The 21781-nt window shown below is 38.1% G+C and overlaps 1 protein-coding gene across 7 annotated transcripts in view; it reads right to left on the reverse strand.

Moving 5' to 3' along the window:
• Nucleotides 1-21781, reverse strand: part of LOC135205604 (uncharacterized) — a 630437-nt gene that overhangs the window by 81145 nt on the left and 527511 nt on the right. For all 7 annotated transcript variants that reach the window (XM_064236380.1, XM_064236379.1, XM_064236383.1 and 4 more), the window contains 2 exons: nucleotides 4522-4640; nucleotides 3671-3884 (listed from right to left, as the gene is read on the reverse strand). In XM_064236380.1, the coding sequence (XP_064092450.1) occupies nucleotides 3671-3884; nucleotides 4522-4640 (333 nt within the window). The remainder of the gene's footprint in view (nucleotides 1-3670; nucleotides 3885-4521; nucleotides 4641-21781) is intronic.

Consider the following 21781-nt stretch of genomic DNA (forward strand, 5'->3'; position numbering starts at 1 on the left):
ATTTTTGCAACTCATAATAACCCAATTCCAAAAATATAATTGTTTTTTAAGCGCGCTTAAACGAGCTTAAACGCGCTATCCTGTGCTTATTTCTTTTTAGCCGTAGCTTAAAGTGCACTTAACAAACATTTAGAATGTGGGATATTATGGCACAGTCTACGGTTTGAGAATAATAATTATTTGGTTACCTCCCTCCAGTCTTAAATGCACATTAGACCTGATACCAGACGCATCTCAGCAACACAGCCACTAATTAATCAAACAAGATAGAATTTCAATATGTAAAAATGACTTCGAAGGGGTAATAGACAAAGACACATCAGCAAACATAATATGCCAACATACATGAACACTGAAAAAGTCAAAGCTGTGACGAAACTATGGCGTTTAGACAAGAAAAATGACACATCAATCAAGCATGTATGTATTTGCCCTGTCCGACTGTTTCAACTGGAGGGTTAAAAAGAGCAGTCTCCCATAAAAACATTAGCAATCAAGTGATTTAGTGACCCACTTACTGCACCCGAAACTTCTATTACCAGCGAGGAGCAAAGTGGTCGAGGACCAGATGGCAAGTGGTGCACTGGCTGTTATTGATTGCAATACCTCATCACGAGACCACAGGCATTGAACCTCACTTGCAGCATATTTTTCCTTCTTACATTTCAAAGTGATTATTTACCCCAATAGGGACTGACTGCACTGCCTTGTCCCATTAGGCTTCAAAACAAAGCACCAGTTCGGTGAAATATCTGAATAAATATTTCAAAATATTCCAAGCAACTGAAAATTGGTGTATGCTACAAGCTCCGAAACTTCAAAGCACTAAAAAAAAAAAAAAAAAAATTGAAGACGGAGACATAGGCCAATGTGTATGCGGTTTGAGAAGTAAAACATGAAAATTACGTATCATAAGAATCAGTCATAAAATGAAAAACAGCGTTTTCTGTCTTCAGTTCGAATTCTTCCAAGCGTTTCTAAAGAATTTTACATGCAAGCAACATATAAATAATAGCTTTGATAAAAAAAACTGTACAGCTCACTTTAAAGGTATATCTAGCATTCACAAAATCATAATTATAACTTTATGTAAAAACAAGAATACACAGAAATCACATCCATAAATCTGTATGTGTACATGTGCGTATTTGTGTCTCCTACAATCCAAACGCATTTATACTGTACCAAAGTATCGTGCATGTATTTGTTTACTCAAAAATTTTGCCAAAATACGTCATCGGGATTCATTAAATATACAAAGTATGTACTACTACAGTCCTGAATTTATGCATAAATGCAAAGTGCAGTTACATTTTGTTTCAAGAAATAATGATGAAATAGAAAGTATGATATTAACCACGTTACTGTTCAGGTTGACTGCATGGGCGCCCGCAGCATATTTTCCCCAAAAAATACAGAAAGTTACATTGACCTTTTTTTCAATAGTTCCATATAGTACTACTGTTCAACTGAAACCAAACATTTCTTGCAAGAATAACGCAATTATAGACTGCATAAAAATCTAATACAATATCATAAGACTACCTTTCATTTACTTAAAAGGAAAGAATGTGCTGTAGAATGGAAGGAAAACAAAGTGATACAGTTAAATGTAATACATTTTTTTTCAGGTCAGCCACTGTTCATTTGAAACGGAACTGTAATCACCTGTGGTTACAGGATTTCGGGGGTTGGGGGGGGGGGGGGGGTTGGGGGGGGGGGGGGGGGCAAGTGGCCCCTCTTGCCCCTACGTGCAGGCGTCCATGGTTGACTGTTGCTGTTTTACGAACACGAACCTTTCAAACACTTAATTTCATGAGTCTTTTTATATAGTAAAATATTTATGCAGTAACTGTGAGATGAACAGATTTAATAATTAGTAAACATGCATTCTATAATCCCAATTGCACACACGCATACATAAAATCAAATGAGAAAGTTTAACAAAAGAAAATAAAAGAAAAGAAAAAATGGATCAATATATTCCAGGCCCCAGCCGGACACCCGTATTATCAGGGGCTTCGTTGAATGACAAGGTAGAATGTGCTATTCATTTCATCATATCTCTTGCTCCTTCTAAAAATCGTTTATTTGTTAATACTGAAGAGAAGAGCATTTTCACATAGGTATGAATAATACGAACACACACATCAACGGTCATACTGTAATAAAAAAAAAGACGTAAAATGATCATTTTCCTTAATACAATTTCTCGATTACAACGACCGAAATTCAGGTAGGGCAAAGCGTATACTACGTCCGATTCCATACAGCGCCATGGAACAGCACAAGTCGGTGTGTGTGAGCCTCAGAGACACTGAGTTTATACTGAAGACTTGGAATTTATTTTTAGTGCCGTCCAGTGCCAGGCCAACATGGTCCTGAAGCACAATGACAAGTTCGAAAGTTTACAATATAGGCTCTGCCGTTAAAAAAGCTCGTCAGTGTCAAAGAGAAAAGGCAGTAGACGACAGACCACACGATATCTGCATGCTAAAGCTGGGGAGAGAATCAGGTGGGCGAAACCTCTATGGTTACTGCGAGCTAAGACAAGACTTTTAAATTAGATTCAAGAAAATGTAATGAGATACACATTCCACAGAGTTAACGAGACTATAAACTATGGTGAAATGTGGTATGCAATGCTGTGAACTCTACACACTTGAAGAACCAGAGAAATGAGGAAAGGAAATTTTTCGTAACACGTTCACTACAAAATTTTATAAATAAATATCCCTAAAATATCTAAAAAAAAAAAAAAACCATATTACATTTGCATAACTACTGTATACTACCTGCAACAGCATGTTCGCACACATTATCTTATGAACCGTGTATACAGGACTCGAAAATAGAACGCTTTGCAAAACATTTGTCTTACACGTCATGTATAATTGCCACCATTGCCGCGAGTGACGCTTTTAACAAACCCTCTTAGTCCAGAAAATCCTCACGCCAATATATATTTATTTAAAAAAAGGAGGATCAATATTATGCTTAATGTACTTATTTTAAACTTCACCCATGGCTCTGCTTAAATGAAAATATTCAAACAATTAAACTTTCGTGAGTGCATGAGAGCCCAACAGCAGGTCTCGCGCCGTGCACGCCCCTTAAGTTGCATCAATCAAGTTGTAACTATGAACATGCCTCTCGTACTGACAGCTACAACCATTCTTCCATTATGAGTGCTGAAGTCTATGCAGAACAATCATATTCTTTCACCATAAGGATATAATAAGACTTTGAGTGACAAATTCTGGTATATTTTCATGAATACGCTTAAAATGCCCCGCACCTCCTGAGCGGCACAAGGGCGACATAACCTCAATAAACCAGAGAGGTTGAGCAGTTATCCAGAAACCCGATATAAATAATCTGTCCGTGAGGAAAATCTGATCTAGTTCCACTCCCTCTTCAGGACAAGGACAGCAGGCTTATAAAGGTTAAGAATTTTATGTGAGCTTATGACAATATACCAAGATTTACCAAACAAAAACTTCTTTCAGTTTTCTTCTGAAGATTGAAAAAGAAACCCACAAAATCACAGACAAGAAAATGCATTAACAGCAAAACTTAAAATTAATGATAAACTAACTACAATAATTCAGTGATGTTACGGTAATACTAGTTCAACTACCTCTATAAAACCAGAAAAGCAGAAACGTACTTAAGTGGGCGTCACCACTGGAGGGCTTCGATGGCTGCAGGGAATTCTGACTGTGCTGGAGTTCCAACTGCCTGTACTTCCTCGCTCTTTCCTCTTGGATCTTCTTCTTGTCTCTCTCCTGCCTCCGTCTCTCCACTTCCTTCATGTTCTCCTTCTGCTTCTTCAAGAGCTTAATCTTGGAGAGCGTCGTGTTGGATATTGTGATGTTATGATCCTATAATCAAACGATAAGAAAACGACATTGGTTCCCCAACTCGACATCCATGATGTGGCTCATCACAGAAATTTTCAAATTGAGAAACCATTAAGATCTCATCTACTGGCCATGCAGCTGAGTTTGCAAATAATACGGTTCGCTTTTTTTCCACATAGAGAGATAGAGAAAAATATTGGTCACATTCAGTTGTCATTCTTCATTTTAACCATCATTTTTAATCATTTAATCATAAGGAAAAAATACAAAAGATCTATAGTCTTCACCATTAATAAGCTTTTCAGTGAAACAGTAAATATTAGGAAACTCCAATTTTCAAGCCTAATTCTAAAAATGACCCAAACATTCCAAACTTGGATCATCAGATAACCCACCCGAAATCATTTAGAGTGAAATCCGGCCCCCGTCACACAAGTTACTGAGTAGAACAAAAGTGTTACCCTGATAGATGGCGGCCTTTGCACTACGCCCCTATGCCCCCAGGGTACCAATACAGGTCAACCACAGAGAACACGCAAAAGACTGCTGACTTTTACCTCTGACATACAAGCCTCATAAAACGAGTAATACGTAAAACAGAGAGAGAAGAGAGAGAGAGAGAGAGAGAGAGAGAGAGAGAGAGAGAGAGAGAGCTTACTTCATCGTCCGTCTCGAAGTCGCTCTCGTAGTCGAAATTCCGGAAGTCCTTCTCATACCCTGGGCTTTGCCGAGACGAAACCCGGGATTTTGAAAGCTGCGAGCGTGTCCCGCTGAAACCTGCACACATCACAAAAGGGTACATTATTACTCTAATAATAATAATAATAATAAATAATAATCAATAATAATAATAAAATAATAATAATAATAATAATAATAATCATTATACTTATAATAATAATATAGCTGTTACAACGGCATTCAATTTATATAGAATCTCCTCAATTCTTCTTATTATCTTTTTCTCGTCAGCATGTAGGTGGTGTATTAGGTTTCCTAAGGACATATAAAGATTTCAGTTGTCTTAGGTTTATTCCTCTAACGTGTCGACAGCTCACAGGCAGTCATCTATGAGAGTATACAGTAAAGTGAATTAAGATACGTTTTACAAGTATTTATAGCAGGCAAGGTCGTGTACAATACTTGTAAAACGTATCTTAATTCACTTTACTGTATACTCTCATTGATGACTGCCTGTGCGCTGTCGACATGTTAAGAGGAATAAACCTAAGCAACTGAAATCTTTATAAGTCCTTAGGAAACCTAATACACTAGCTACATGCTGACGAGAAAAAGATAATAAGAAGAATTGAGGAGATTCTATATAAATTCTATAGAAATTAAATGCCGTTGAAACTGCTATAGTATTCAATGCTACTGCCTTCAGAGAAGACTCCCTTCCTAATAATAATAATAATAATAATAATAATAATAATAATAATAATAATAATAATAATAATAATAATAATAATAATAAAAATATGTGGCGCCGTGGAGGAGTGGGTTAGGTCGTCAATAGACTTAAGTCAAGTTAAGCAACATTGGGGCTGGTCAGTCATTGGATGGGTGACCGCTCTCCTCGGCGTTGATTCCTTGGGAAAGGATCTTTACCATAATTTCCTCAGTCTACTCAGCTGTAAATGAGTACCTATCCCTGATGGGGTAGGGCCCAGCTATGGGTTAAATAGCAAAACTCAGCAATGATGGAAAGAAATGAAGGAATAAACGACAACGACGTAAATGGAACCTCTGGCAACAGAGGAGCTTCGTCCGGCAACCAGGTATTCAACCCAATTGAAGGGGAAGACGGTCAGGTACTTGGAGGTCGTCATCCAGCAACTGATCACCACAACGATAGTAATCAACAGCCTGAGATTGGAGCTACAGAAGCAAAAAGGAAGAAATGGACAAGAGAAGAAAATAAGGAAATATGGAGCTGCTACATCAGAAGCAACCCGACGGAGAGAGGATATAGAAGAAGATTGGTCAACATCTGGAATGAGAGGAATAACACCCCCCAAACAGAGCAGAGGCTGGCAGACCAAGTAAGGAACATAAAGAAAAAGAACTGGCTCTCCCCAACAGAAAGAGAACTGGAAAGGGAAATGTCCCACGACAACGAATTACACGAAGACGAACTGAGAGACGATGCCACAGAAGACGACAGGGAGGATGAGGTATCAAACAACGACACACGAAGAAACACCGACGAAGTAACAGAGAGGACGGAATGGGTAGAAAAGATTAGACAATGGATGGAGCCAGATACAGAGAGAACAAAGATCCCCTCCATGAAAGCCTACAACACAAGAAATTAAGGGAGAAAACAAGTGAGGTCAATGAAATAAAGTGGGCATAATACACACCACCAGTATCACAGAAACAAATAACTTGACATATGCAGGAGCAAGATTAGTAGCAGAACTGATGGGGATTCGAACACCAGCACAACCAACCCAACAGAAACCAAAACAGCAATCTCCTTGGAAAAGGCGCCTGGAAAAGCAAATCATGGTGATGAGATCTGACTTGAGTAAACTGAAAGAGATGGCAGAAAAAAGGCTAAGAAGCAAGAAAACAAGGGAGGAACTCAACGAGAAATACAAAGTACAAGAGAGGACTAAACAACACAATAGAAGATGTAAAACAGAGGCTTAAGGCCAAAGCACATAAGATCCAACGGTACATGAACAGGAATAAGGGATACCAACAGAACAAACTATTCGGAAACAAACCAAAAAAAAGACTATACAGCCAACTAAGAGGGGAAGACAACACCCCAGAAATTCCTAAGCCGAACCAAGTAAGGAGACTCTGGGAAAACATATGGAGCAATCCGGTATCACACAACAAACATGCAACATGGCTCCAGGAAGTCAAGGAAGAAGAAACAGGGAGAATAAAACAAAGATTCACAGAGATCACGACAGACACAGTCAAGACAACCAACTAAAGAAAATGCCAAACTGGAAAGCCCAGGTCCCGATGAAGTCCATTGGATACTGGCTCAAAAACTTCAAGGCCCTACACCACGAATAGCAGAACAACTCCAGCATTGTATCTCAAATCACCAAGCACCAATGATGACCACAGGAAGAACATCCTTAGTACAAAAGACAAGAGTAAGGGAAATATAGCCAGGTAACTACAGGCCTATCACCTGCCTACCAATAATGTGGAAGTTACTAACAGGTATCATCAGTGAAGGCTATACAACTACCTATAGGAGACAAACACCATCCCCCACCAACAGAAAGGCTGCAGAAGGAAGTGTAGGGGCACAAAAGACCAGCTCCTGATAGACAAAATGGTAATGAAGAACAGTAGGAGAAGGAAAACCAACCTAAGCATGGCATGGATAGACTATAAGAAAGCCTTCGACATGATACCACACACATGGCTAATAGAATGCCTGAAAATATATGGGGCAGAGGAAAACACCATCAGTTTCTTCAAAAATACAATGCACAACTGGAATACAATACTTACAAGCTCTGGAATAAGACTAGCAGAGGTTAATATCAGGAGAGGGATCTTCCAGGGCGACTCACTGTCCCACTACTCTTCGTAGTAGCCATGATTCCAATGACAAAAGTACTACAAAGAAGATGGATGCCGGGTACCAACTCAAGAAAAGAGGCAACAGAATCAACCATCTGATGTTCATGGACGACATCAAGCTGTATGGTAAGAGCATCAAGGAAATAGATACCCTAATCCAGACTGTAAGGATTGTATCTGGGGACATCAGGATGGAGTTTGGAATAGAAAAATGCGCCTTAGTCAACATACAAAAGGCAAAAGTAACGAGAACTGAAGGGATAAAGCTACCAGATGGGAGCAACATCAAACACATAGATGAGACAGGATACAAATACCTGGGAATAATGGAAGGAGGGGATATAAAACACCAAGAGATGAAGGACACAATCAGGAAAGAATATATGCAGAGACTCAAGGCGATACTCAAGTCAAAACTCAACGCCGGAAATATGATAAAAGCCATAAACACATGCATGGGCAGTGCCAGTAATCAGATACAGCGCAGGAATAGTGGAATGGACGAAGGCAGAACTCCGCAGCATAGATCAGAAAACCAGGAAACATATGACAATACACAAAGCACTACACCCAAGAGCAAATACGGACAGACTATACATAACACGAAAGAAAGGAGGAGAGGGTACTACTAAGTATAGAGGACTGTGTCAACATCGAAAACAGAGCACTGGGCAATATCTGAAAACCAGTGAAGACGAGTGGCTAAAAGAGTGCATGGGAAGAAGGACTAATAAAAGTAGACGAAGACCAGAAAATATACAGAGACAGGAGAATGACAGACAGAAACAGAGGACTGGCACAATAAACCAATGCACGGACAATACATGAGACAGACTAAAGAACTAGCTAGCGATGACACATGGCAATGGCTACAGAGGGGAGAGCTAAAGAAGGAAACTGAAGGAATGATAACAGCGGCACAAGATCAGGCCCTAAGAACCAGATATGTTCAAAGAACGATAGACGGAAATAACATCTCTCCCATATGTAGGAAGTGCAATACGAAAATGAAACCATAAACCACATAGCAAGCGAATGCCCGGCACTTGCACAGAACCGGCGGTACAAAAAGAGGCATGATTCAGTGGCAAAAGCCCTCCACTGGAGCCTGTGCAAGAAACATCAGCTACCTTGCAGTAATAAGTGGTACGAGCACCAACCTGAGGGAGTGATAGAAAACGATCACGCAAAGATCCTCTGGGACTATGGGTATCAGGACGGATAGGGTGATACGTGGGCAAACAGACCAGACGTGACGTTGATTGACAAAGTCAAGAGAAAGTAATCACTCATTGATGTCGCAATACCATGGGACACCAGAGTTGAAGAGAAAGAGAGGGAAAAAATGGATAAGTATCAAGATCTGAAAATAGAAATAAGAAGGATATGGGATATGCCAGTGGAAATTGTACCCATAATCATAGGAGCACTAGGCACGATCCCAAGATCCCTGAAAAGGAATCTAGAAAAACTAGAGGCTGAAGTAGCGCCAGGACTCATGCAGAAGAGTGTGATCCTAGAAACGGCACACATAGTAAGGAGAGTGATGGACTCCTAAGGAGGCAGGATGCAACCCGGAACCCCACACTATAAATACCACCCAGTCGAATTGGAGGACTGTGATAGAGCAAAAAAAAAAAAAAAAAAAAAAAAAAATAATAATAATAATGGCGAAACAAATCCAGTTATGTACGTATATGTACACATATATTTAAAGATGTAAGTAAAGCATATTTTAACTTTAAATATACGTACATATACATAACTGTGGATTTGTTTCTCCATTTTAAGACTCATGCTACTAAGCTTATTTATAACAACAACAACAACAACAACAACAATAATAATAAAAATGAAAGGCAATGTTTACCCATATACATTTTCTTTGCCCAAGAATGACACGTTAATACTTGCACCTCTAAAAGCCTGTACAAAAGACGGTGCATGATACATCCTAAGGTTGAGACTTGCTGTCTCGACCCACTTTTCTGTTAGGTCCACTTCTCAGAGTGAAGGTACGCTAATAGTAATACAGTGCAGGGTTTACGTATACCAACATAAACTTCTATTTTCTCTAAAGAAACGTTTTCTCCACACATAATTTCTTAAGAAATAACGGACAAGGTTTCCACGGCGTCGAATCATCATATCTTCACTGATGACCACAAGAAAAGTTAATGATTAGGAAGAGGTCACCAAATGGCTGTTTTGTTCCAGCGTTCACGAAATCCGTTAATCAGTTCTTGAGCAGCAGCTCGGTAAAACACACAGACACAAGAGAACTGTCGGCTATTCTTCCTACTTATTATTTGGCTGAGATAATAACAGTTACCTAAATGATGACATAGATAATCACTCAAGAGTTAAGATGAAGTACATACACTGCAGATTGCACATGCATGCAGTATAAATTTATACATACACATTATACACACACACACACACGCACATATATATATATATATATAAATTGAAAGATTTAAGGAAAGCTCTCCAATCCACTATGATCAGATGAGAGAGAGAGAGAGAGAGAGAGAGAGAGAGAGAGAGAGAGAGAGAGAGAGAGAGAGAGAGAGCGGTATGAAAATAATTGCTAAACAGGGTCAAGTTCATTACCGAAAAATGATTAAAATCAACATATCCAGTAAAATAAAAATGACCAAACTGTGGTGGAAAAATACTTTAAGGATTCACTAATAAACAACAGAATAAAGGACGGTACTACGTTATCGGAAACAAGACGTTCCATAAACTGACCAATTAAAATAAATTAAAAACATTGATCACAGAGGAGAGAGAGAGAGAGAGAGAGAGAGAGAGAGAGAGAGAGAGAGAGAGCACTCATTCAGTTCATTTATGAGTGCGATTACAACTGGCGGCATGGCATCCACCGGCCCGAAGCAACAACAAATGCAACGATCGTCATCGGCGTCATGTGTCGGTGTGAGATAGAAAGCGACGAGATATGGAGGCCATATTATGCTACAAAAATTCCCGAATTTCTTGCGAATATGTCGCTTCCACTCAAATCTCTGCTTGACTGAGCAGTAACTGTGGAACCCCAAGGCAAACATTTTGTATGTGGGAGGCGGCAGGCGTCAATAAAGCCGACTGTCTAAAATAGTACAGGTATGACAAATATTTTGATCATTCCTCCAAATGAAACCAGTTTGATCGCTCATTCTACTGAACGTGACTTTCAAATAGAATAGAAAAACACAGACCTACTGGGCCAATCAATCAATATCTATCGATTTGCGAAAGTCACATCAATTAACCCTCTCATGCCATCAACATCTATTGATGTTTTTGTCCTCACTTTCGTTGTTACTTATACTCAACGCTCCCAATATTCACTTTAACTACTAACGCTAAGGTAAATTTTTCCACTGCCAGTTCAAATTAAGCTAACAGAAAATTATTATTATTATTATTATTATTATTATTATTATTAAACGGACAGCAGCTCTTCTTTACACTTTTTCTTCACGATACTGAAATGAAAATTAAGTTTAATGACATGACTATGAACTTTGTTGGTCCCAGGAATGAGTGTTACATACTAATAGCATACAACTTAATAAGCCACCCTACTTAAGCTGTACACGTTTAATGGATATTTCGATCCAAATATGATCAGCGTCTGGGTGTCTAAAACCTGCAGTTTCTGTAACTATGGTCCATTTGCTTCTGTAAAAGAAAGGACCAGAAAAGGCAATGAAGAGGATGTCAGGGCGAAGCTAAGGATGCACCTTATTTAATGATTTCTTCAATCCTTCCGAGAGGTTTCCTCAATTCTTGGACACTTCTGGCAATATATACACGACTTCAATTGAATATATACACGACTTTTGAATGACTAAATTCAATATATACACGACTTCAATTGAATGACTAAATAAAGTCCCCAGACTGAAACGACGCACAGGCAAGCATAATGCAAGAGCTGCCTGGCTAAGTACATAAATGTGAATCCCAACAGGATCACATTTATTTTATAAACAGATTTACAGCAGAAATGAAGCGTAACTTTCACAGTCCTTACTTCGAGAAAAGGCGACATCAGCTACCAAAGCCAGCCCACAGGAAATTGCTAAAAAATAAATCCACATTCTTTCTACACGTCTATCATTGACTTGGCACTTTGGACCTATTCTCATGAACTTTAGATATGTCTGAGTCTGTCCTTTTCACGTAAGTCTTACTTCCCCTTTCCCGTAGATTTATTTAGGGTTGCAAAAATGATGATAAGAGTCACTATTTGTTTTACTTACATAAAATACGCACATACACTTTATATACGTAAGCATATGAATGAATATATATATATATAATATATATATACGTATATATATATATATATATATATACATATATTATATATATATATATATATATATATATATATATAATATATATATGACTGGTAAAAGTGTTCTGTAACAACAGAATTCCATCTAATAAAAGGAGCCCATAAAAACACCAAAAATGTAGAGAGAAAAGTACTATATTTCAGAGACTGCTGTCTCTCTCTTCAGGTATATGAATGAGAAAAGTTTACAGAAAAGGTGGTATTTATACCAAGAGATTCGTCCACAAGTAAGCCAATTTAGGTCACCCCCCGCTGATAATCTTCCTTTAATCTTCTTAAGCGTTGTTGAATGCCAACACTGCGTCGACGATGTCCTGATGTCCAATTCCTTTTTGAGATGTTCATTACCTGCTTCTCTTTTATTAAGGCCGCCATTCATCATTTGACTCTTGTACCGGCAGTTGCTGCTATAAATTACACGTGACATATTCCAGTTTATTCTATGGTTATGTTCATTTATATTGATTGAAAATTGCCGAGTTTCTGTTGTCCATTACCTAACTGACCGTTTGTGTTGTATTAATCTCTGGGGAAGTGATTTACCTGTAAATCCGATGTAAGATTGGTCACAGTCCTGGCATGGGATCTCATATACCCCAGAGTCTTTGGGCGATGTCTTTTGTTGGACGTTAATCAGGGATTTGGCTAAGGTATTTGGGTAGGTAAATGCAAAAGGGTTGGATTTCCCAAGGGTGTGAGTTACTCTCTTAATCGTCTCCAGGTGGGGAATTTTTATTTTATTGTTGGGTGTGTCTCTGTCTTGTCTTTAGGGGGTCGGTAGAAAATTACGTTTGCTTTTTGAATTGCTTTCTCAATTATATGGTCAGGATACTTTAAAGATGAAAGTTGCTTGCGAATTAGTTCAAATTCTTTTTCCAGGAAATCTGGGGAACAAATTCGTAAGGCTCTTAGGAATAGGTTGCTGGCTAGACCTATCTTGATAGTATTGTCATGATAGCTAAAGTAGTGAATATATGAAAGTGAGAACGTTGGTTTTCTGTATATGGTAAATTTGTATTCTGTCGTGTCTCTGATTATTAAAACATCAAGAAAAAGGAATTTTGTTGTCTGTTTCCCATTCAACTTTAAATTTGATTGCTGGGCACTAATGCGTTTAATTTGAGAGGAATTCATTAAAATTACCCCACTTATTATCCCAAAATGTTAGTATGTCATCCACGTATCTCATCCACAGCATGTTTTTGGGTTTTATTGCATTTATTACTGTAGTTTCAAAGTATTCCATGTACAGATTGGCTAAAATAGGACTTAAAGGACTACCCATACTACACCCGAATTCTGCTTGTAGAATGATTCCCCGAATGAAAATACGTTATTAGATGCACATAATTCAACTAACTTTATTATTTTGTCAAGTGCCAAAGGGAAATGATCTGAATAGGGGGATAATTTTTCCCTTAAAAACTGAAGAACGTCCTGTACTGGTACTTTTGTTTGTGAATAGGGAGTCTACGTCAAGGCTTAAAAGTTTTATGTTGTGAAGTGGTATATGTGCTTCTTTCTGAATTTGTGACAAGTCTTCCGAATGTTTGATGTGACTGGGAGAAAAAAGTGCCTAAAAAAGGAGAAAGGAGGACCAGCTAACCATTTTCTCTCTACTTTTGGTGTTTTTATGGGCTCCTTTTATTAGATGGAATTCTGTTTGTTACAGAAACACTTTTACAGTCATTGTCAGCCCATTATGGAATTCAACCGCCTTTCCACGATTCTTCACTCACTTCCAGAAGTCAAGCCAGTTTTCCGCAAGTTTTGAAAAAGAACTGAACAGACTACACCGGCTGAAAAAACCAAAAACACTTTTTGGAAGAATGCCTCAAAGAACAAGTACTTCCAAAAATGTACGGATTCGGGAGATGGACTCTGCAATCAAACACCCCTTCCCTCTATCACACAAAGATTTTCCTGAAGAAAGAATCACCAATACGAGAAACGACATCTTCGCCTCCTCTACTGATGGGACCACGTATACAGGTATCTGATTTCATTCTGTTCCGACATTGCTGCCTATAATAGCGTGACTCATTCCAACAGACTTTTACGCAAGTTAAATAACCTAATAGATAATAGCGCATGGAATAATCTTGAACAAGACAAAGTTTTAAACTTATCCAACACCCCCCTTACTGTAAATCAACATTTAGTTTTAAATTTAGGCTTATCCTTTGCCCTAATGCCAGACCGCAAAAACAACCTAGACTTCATAGTGGCTTTTGATAAATTCATATCTGACAAAAACTACAGCCGTGAAGAAATGATATTTTAAAAGGAGTGTTACTAAATGCTTTAATCTGACCTTCATAAGAAAATATCCTGTTCCCCGCAGATTCATGATAGCCATCCACTCGCTAAAAAACTTAGAGTTATAATAAGTAGATCCGACAAAGACGCAAAATTGTAATAATGGACAAAGACTTCTACCTCGACAAATCAACCAGCTCCTTAGCGACACAAATACTTACGAAAAACTGACGAAAAATCCCCTCCAGAACGTTCCCACAGAATTTTGCGGAAAGTAAGATTAATTGGCCAAGACAAAAAGAGTATTGACTATTAGAGAAATTTAAAGTAATTAATCCTAAATTACCCTACTTTTATGGTCTTCCCAAAACTCACAAAGACAATCTTCCATTCAGACCCATCGTTTCATGCGCCGGAGCTTTCAATTACAAAATTTCTAAATGGTTAGCTGGCCTCCTTTCTCCTTTTTTAGGCACTTTTTCTCCCAGTCACATCAAACATTCGGAAGACTTTTGTCACAAATTCAGAGAAGCACATATACCACTTCACAACATAAAACTTTTAAGCCTTGACGTAGACTCCCTATTCACAAAAAGTACCAGTACAGGACGTTCTTCAGTTTTTTTTTTAAGGGAAAAATTATCCCCTATTCAGATCATTTCCCTTTGGCACTTGACAAAATAATAAAGTTAGTTGAATTATGTGCATCTAATCAAAACGTATTTTCATTCGGGGGAATCATTCTACAAGCAAAAAAATTTCGGGTTGTAGTATGGGTAGTCCTTTAAGTCCTATTTTAGCCAATCTGTACATGGAATACTTTGAAACTACAGTAATAAATGCAATAAAACCCAAAAACATGCTGTGGATGAGATAACGTGGATGACATACTAACATTTTGGGATAATAAGGTGGGGTAATTTTAATGAATTCCTCTCAAAATTAACGCATTAGTGCCCAGCATCAAATTTAAAGTTGAATGGGAAACAGACAACAAATTCCTTTTCTTGATGTTTTAATAATCAGAGACACGACAGAATACACAAATTTACCATATACAGAAAACCAACGTTCTCACTTTCATATATTCACTACTTTAGCTATCATGACAATACTATCAAGTATAGGTCTAGCCAGCAACCTATTCCTAAGAGCCTTACGAATTTGTTCCCCAGATTTCCTGGAAAAAGAATTTGAACTAATTCGCAAGCAACTTTCATCTTTAAAGTATCCTGACCATATAATTGAGAAAGCAATTCAAAAAGAAAACAAACGTAATTTTCTACCGACCCCCTAAAGACAAGACCAGAGACACACCCAACAATAAAATAAAAATTCCCCACCTGGAGACGATTAAGAGAGTAACTCACACCCTTGGGAAATCCAACCCTTTTCTGCATTTACCTACCCAAATACCTTAGCCAAATCCCTGATTAACGTCAACAAAACGACATCGCCCAAAGACTCTGGGTATATGAGATCCCATGCCAGGACTGTGACCAATCTTACATCGGATTTACAGGTAAAAATCACTTCCCCCAGAGATTTAATACAACACAAACGGTCAGTTAGGTATGGACAACAGAACCTCGGCTATTTTCAATCCATATAAATGAACATAACCAGAAAATAAAACTGGAATATGTCACGTGTAATTTATAGCAGCAACTGCCGGTACAAGAGTCAAATGATGAATCGGCCTTAATAAAGAGAGCAGGTATGAACATCTCAAAAGGGAATTGACATCAGACATCGTCGACGCCAGTGTTTTCATTTCAACCACGCTTACAGACCTTAAGACCTTACATCTTGTTCGGGTGCCCCAGGTCCCCAGTGTGAGGCCACCTCTAATGTCTACCGAGAGTTGCTAGTAAATCTTCCGGTATATTTTGCATCTTCCCCCATCTTGGATGGGTCTGGATGGCAGTTTTAGATTTTGTCGAGCTTATTCTAAACACATCTACGCTCCTCCTGATATATTCCTCAGAATGAGCTGGCAACGCATTGAAGGACCGACGCTGCATTATCGATGCTGGTGCGTAGTGGATTAATTTTGGTTCTTAATCTGCTTTCTTATTTTTTCGCTGTCGGTAATAGTTTTTGGGGCACTAGTAAGCTACCTCTGCTTGCTCTTTCTGATATTTTTAGTTCCATGAATATTTTTCTGCTATTCCCTTCTATCTGTTTCCATGCCTGAATTATCATGTAGTTCTCTTCTCCTTTTTCTAGACTATAATAAAACATTTTTTAGCTTTAAGAATTGTAGTCTTTCCCAGTAGTCTAGGTCCTTAACTTCTTCTATTCTAGCTGTAAAGGACCTTTGTACACTCTCTATTTGTGCAATATCCTTTTGTGAGTGTGGGTACCATATCATATTTGCAATATTCAAGTGGACTACGAACTATGTTTTATAAAGCATAATCATGTGTTCAGCTTTTCTTGTTTGAAGTGTTCCGTAAACAACATTCCCCATTTTTGCTTTTACATTTTTGCCAACAGAGTTGCTATTTGATCATTGCATAACATGGTTCCTATTCATCATCACACCAAGGTCTTTAACTGCTTCCTTATTTGTGATGGTCTCATTATTAGGTCCCTTATATGCATATAGCTTTCTTTCTCTGTCTCCATAATTTATTGATTCAAATTTATCAGAGTTAAATACCATCCTATTTACCTCTGCCCAATCATATACTTTGTTAAGGTCTCTTTGTAGAGCGTTCCTATCTTCATCACAAGTAATTTCTCTACTTATTCTTGTGTCATCTGCGAAACTACTCACTACCGAATCCTTAACATTATTGTCTATGTCTTCAATCATAATAACAAACAGTATTGCAGCTAACACCGTGCCTTGCGGCACACCGGATAAGTTACCTTGACTTCATGCGATTTCTCGTCGTTTGCAATAACTATCTGTTTTCTGTTGTGTAAAAATTCTTTAAATTTTTACCATCTTCCTACTTTATCCACGATATGTGTTTTCTAATTTTCTTCGCTAATATATATGGTCTACTTTATCAAAAGCTTTTGCAAAGTCTAAATAAACCACATCTGTTTCATTTCCGATTTTCATATTTTTGAATATGTTCTCACGGTGGACTAACAGTTGGGTTTGTGTACTTTTTCCGGGTACGAAAACCATGTTGTCCTTTATTAAACAAATTATTTTTTATTAAATGTTTCATAATATTTTCTTCATTACCCTTTCATACACTTTCATAATATGTTATGTTAGACTCACAGGCCTATAATTACTTGCCTCTAGTCTTGATCCACTTTTGAAAGTAGGGGTAATATATGCTAATTTGTGCTCATCATAAATCTTGCCTGTATCTACACTTTGTCTTAATAATATTGCAAGTGGCTTTGCGATAGAATGAACTACTTTCTTTAACAAAATAGCAGGCCAATTCCCATCAGGGGGGGGGGCGGCCCTGCAGCAGCTCCATTTTTAATTTCTTAATAGCCTGCACAATATCAGCTTCATTAATATCTATGTCAGCTAAATATTCACTATTTTTCATCCCTTACTTCTATATCATTATCTTCATTATCTCTATTCTAGGGTGAATTCTCTCTTATCATCGTTCTGCCAGTTCATGTTGCAAAATTCAAAAGGAAGATTCATCAGGCTGGGGAGTGGGGGACCTAAAATTGGCTTACTTGTGGACGAATCTCTTGGTATAAATACCACCTTTTCCGTAAACTTTTCTCATTCATATAATGAAGAGAGAGACAGCAGTCTCTGAAATATAGTAACTTTTTCTCTTTACATTTTTGGTGTTTTTATGGGCTCCTTTTATTAGATATATATATATATATATATATATATATATATATATATATATATATATATATATATGTGTGTGTGTGTGTGTGTGTGTGTGTGTGTGTGTATATAGATTATAATATGTATACTTATTATAGACTGACCTGTAATCATCTTTGGAGCGATGCCATTGAAAGCAACATTAATGTGTTATTTTTTCATTCAGTGACATGAAGGTCTCTTAATATTTCATCCAACTGACATCGATTTGAAGATAAGGGATCCAGTGAAATCCAGGCCTTTCTGGCTATCTAGGCGAAGGCAGGTGGTAAGTTGACCGGCATCTCTGATGCGTAACATTTGTTTTGTATTTAGGCGCTCGGTATGTCTCCTATTTGTGCAATGTCTTGCACCTTGATCACAAAAGCTTGTCCAATTTTTTTAATACAATGCCATAGGGCAGGACTCGTCACTCCTTAACAAACCACATGTTATAAATGCAATAAGGTAAAGAATACGAAGAAGAAGAAAAAAGAAGAGGTTCAATACCATAGATATAAGACTGTAACAAGAGAATTCCAACGCTCTGCAGAAAATGGGAAAACGTGCAACAATTGCTTGCGTGAGTGGGGCAGTGTGTCTTTCCTTTATCCGGTCATGGCCGATTATTATCGAACCATTAGCGCGGCAATGCAAAGGTTTCCACAAACACTCGACGGGGCAACGATTGACTTGCTGATTCTAAGATCCTACCTCGGAAGATGGATCACTGGGGGCAGTGAATGAGTTTCCCTAATTGAACGACCATTTAGTTTTCCGGCTGGCTATCTCTCTCTCTCTCTCTCTCTCTCTCTCTCTTCTCTCTCTCTCTCTTTCCCTTTCCTGAACCTAGCATTAGGTATAGTACTTACACCTCCCTTCATACCTCAGTGATCAAAGTCTCCGCCTATCGCCGTTTCTAAACAAGGCAGCGGTTCGAATTCCAACTGGATATTTAACAGTATTTGTGTGTTTCTCTCTCTCTCTCTCTCCCTCTGAAGAGGGAGAAAATTTTCACGAAAATCTTCGAGATTCTGCAGTATTTTACTAACTTGAAATTGCCACGGCACAGTCACTTATGTTAGTATGACCAAGTGTAAATTTTGAGTCCTAGTATCGAAAGTAGTTTTGAGTTAGTACGCTTTTATGTTTATAGTTGTCTTTGGGTTTATGATTAAAGGTTAATTTTTTTTTCCCATCGCATCATTTCACACAAGACCTTTGTATTTATTTATTTATTTATCAGCTACAACAACTACTACGACTGCTACTGCTGTGAGAGAGAGAGAGAGAGAGAGAGAGAGAGAGAGAGAGAGAGAGAGAGAGGGGCGGGGTATGTTTTTACCCACATACATATTCCCCCACCTCTCTCTCTCTCTCTCTCTCTCTCTCTTTCTGTCCTTTAGAAATACTTACAGTACCATGACTCAAGAGTTAGACTTCAATCACATCAACGTATGAAGGTGACTCCGTCGAATTAATTTCAACGTAGTAGTATAGTACTGGTCGAATCTCCAAGATTTTCATAGAAAATTTGTTCACAACTTCAAGGGTTGCGAGCGAAGGTCACACAACACCAATCATTCGCTTTACTCTGTACTTGACGGACATCTTACATGCAACGTGTTGTGCACGTATGTACGTACACCACTGCACAGCAGTGATTCTGCACACTTCTTATGACTGGTGGGATTTTATCAGCGTCGCCTGTCCTTGGATAAACTGGTACAAGGCTTTCCCGTGGCAGGGTTGCTAATCACAGGACGCCTGCTGTGACGTCAAATATATTTCCTAATCAAGTTGGGCTTTGAAGACTTCTTTTTTAGCTTTCCACTTTGAATACATATGTTCAGACTATTTCCTGGGTTAAACGCCATAGAATTCTTCTTTTTAATTCATTTCCTCGTATTTCATTTTCACTTCACTACTTTCCTTTGAGTGATTATGTACACAAAACACACACACCTACAAAAAATGCACTACCGCCATCTGGATTCTACAATTTTCACTGAGACTGATCCAAATTCAAGTAAATAAATGGCACTCGACGAAGAAAGATGATACAGACTTAATGGCTTAAGCAAATTAATCCTTTATGGCTTCGCAAATTAATCCTCACAATATATAAATACAGACCAACTTTCGGATATGTAAGTGATCCTAAATCCTAGTGCATTCAAAAATGAAGAGGCAAAAGATTCATGTGTATCTCATAGATTTCAAAAGGGCCAAAACGACAATGGAAAGCATTCAACCCCTACACATGATCAGGAATTTCAATGTCTGGCCCAGAAAAACTAATGATTGAGCTTCTTGCACTTTTACAAACGTGCCTATGCATTTCACAAGTAAATTTAAATCTTAAACACACCAATACGAGGAAGGGGGGGGGGGGGGGGGATCTGAAAACTTTACTGATTTGCCTCAAAAGAGGTGACCGCCTGCATTCCAGATGAGAATTGTAGCAACGATGTGAACGTCTGAATTAAACAGGAAAATTGCAGCAACAATGTGAATGCCTATATTCCGGGCAGAATTTGTAGCAACAATGTGAACACCTGAATTCCAGAAAAAAAAATCCTAACAACGATGAGAACGCCAGAATTCTAGACAAAAACCGTAGAGAAGATGTGACCGCCTGCATTCCACACGAAAATCATAGGAACACTGTGAACGCTTGCAATAACGATGTGAACGCCTGGATTCCATACAAAAAAATCGCAGTAACGATGTGAATGCCTGGATTCCAGACAAAAATTGTAGCAATGATGTGAACCCCTGAATTTTAGACAAAATTCGCGGCAACGATGTGAATGCCTGCATTCGATAAGAAAATCTTAGCAATGATGTGAACGCCTACATTTCAGATGAAAATCGTAGCAACGATGTAAATTCCTGTATTTCAGATGATAAATCATAGCAACAATGCGAACACCTGCATTCCAGACGGACCCGTAGCAACGAAGTAAATGCCTGAATTCCCGAGGGAAATCATAGCAATGACGTCAAAGTGAAGGCAGCATCTATTCCAGATAAATATCGCAGCAGTGAACGTCTGCTTTCCGGAGGAAAGTCGTTGCAATGATGTGAACCCCTGCATTCCACATGAAAAATCATAGCAACAACGTGAACATCTGCATTCCCGACGAAAATCGTACTATTTATTCGACCATTTTTGAAGCAAGCATCCGGGAAGCTTGGAAAGCTTTGAACTCAGAAAGTACATGTTACTGTCAAGGAATATTTTTAACAAGAAACCAGAAGAAATGTAAGTGTAGGCCGAAGGTTCATTCTTTAACCTAATGCTATTTGCCACAAAACACAAATGCTCAAGGATGGAACAAGTAAACCGTAAACGTAAGTTATCCACAAACGAAAAGTGACCAAGGCTTCATTACCCTTGATTGTAGTAAGATCTATAGGATACGTCAACTTTAGGCCTAAAAATATTGTTGATAATATTAGATTCACTTTACAATTTATTTTCAAGAGCTGAAGAGTGTACTAATTAACTTAAAAATTTCATTTAATATGAGAAAAATTGACACATGGCAAAGCAAGTTGAAGCCTTACCTTCATTCAATACAGTACTTTCCTTTCAGGCCAGATTATACTCCACAGCTATGGATATTGGGAGGTTTCATTCAAACTCGACACTTCATGTGGAGGGACTCTATCCTTTTACTATGGTTGGGAAATGCCTGTCTGCAAACAGGTGTGAAAGTATATTCATTCGTAATTTTATGCTATGAATTGACACACTTTATTTGAATTAACAGCTCACTGAATCAATCAATTTACGTCGGTAAAATCCAGGAGTGTTAAGTTAATCACATGTGCTTATCATATGGGAGTAAAAATATGTTCGCAAACATATAAAAACACACACACACATATACATATACATATACATAT

Source organism: Macrobrachium nipponense, chromosome 24, assembly GCF_015104395.2.
Source record: "Macrobrachium nipponense isolate FS-2020 chromosome 24, ASM1510439v2, whole genome shotgun sequence".
NCBI lineage: Eukaryota > Metazoa > Arthropoda > Malacostraca > Decapoda > Palaemonidae > Macrobrachium > Macrobrachium nipponense.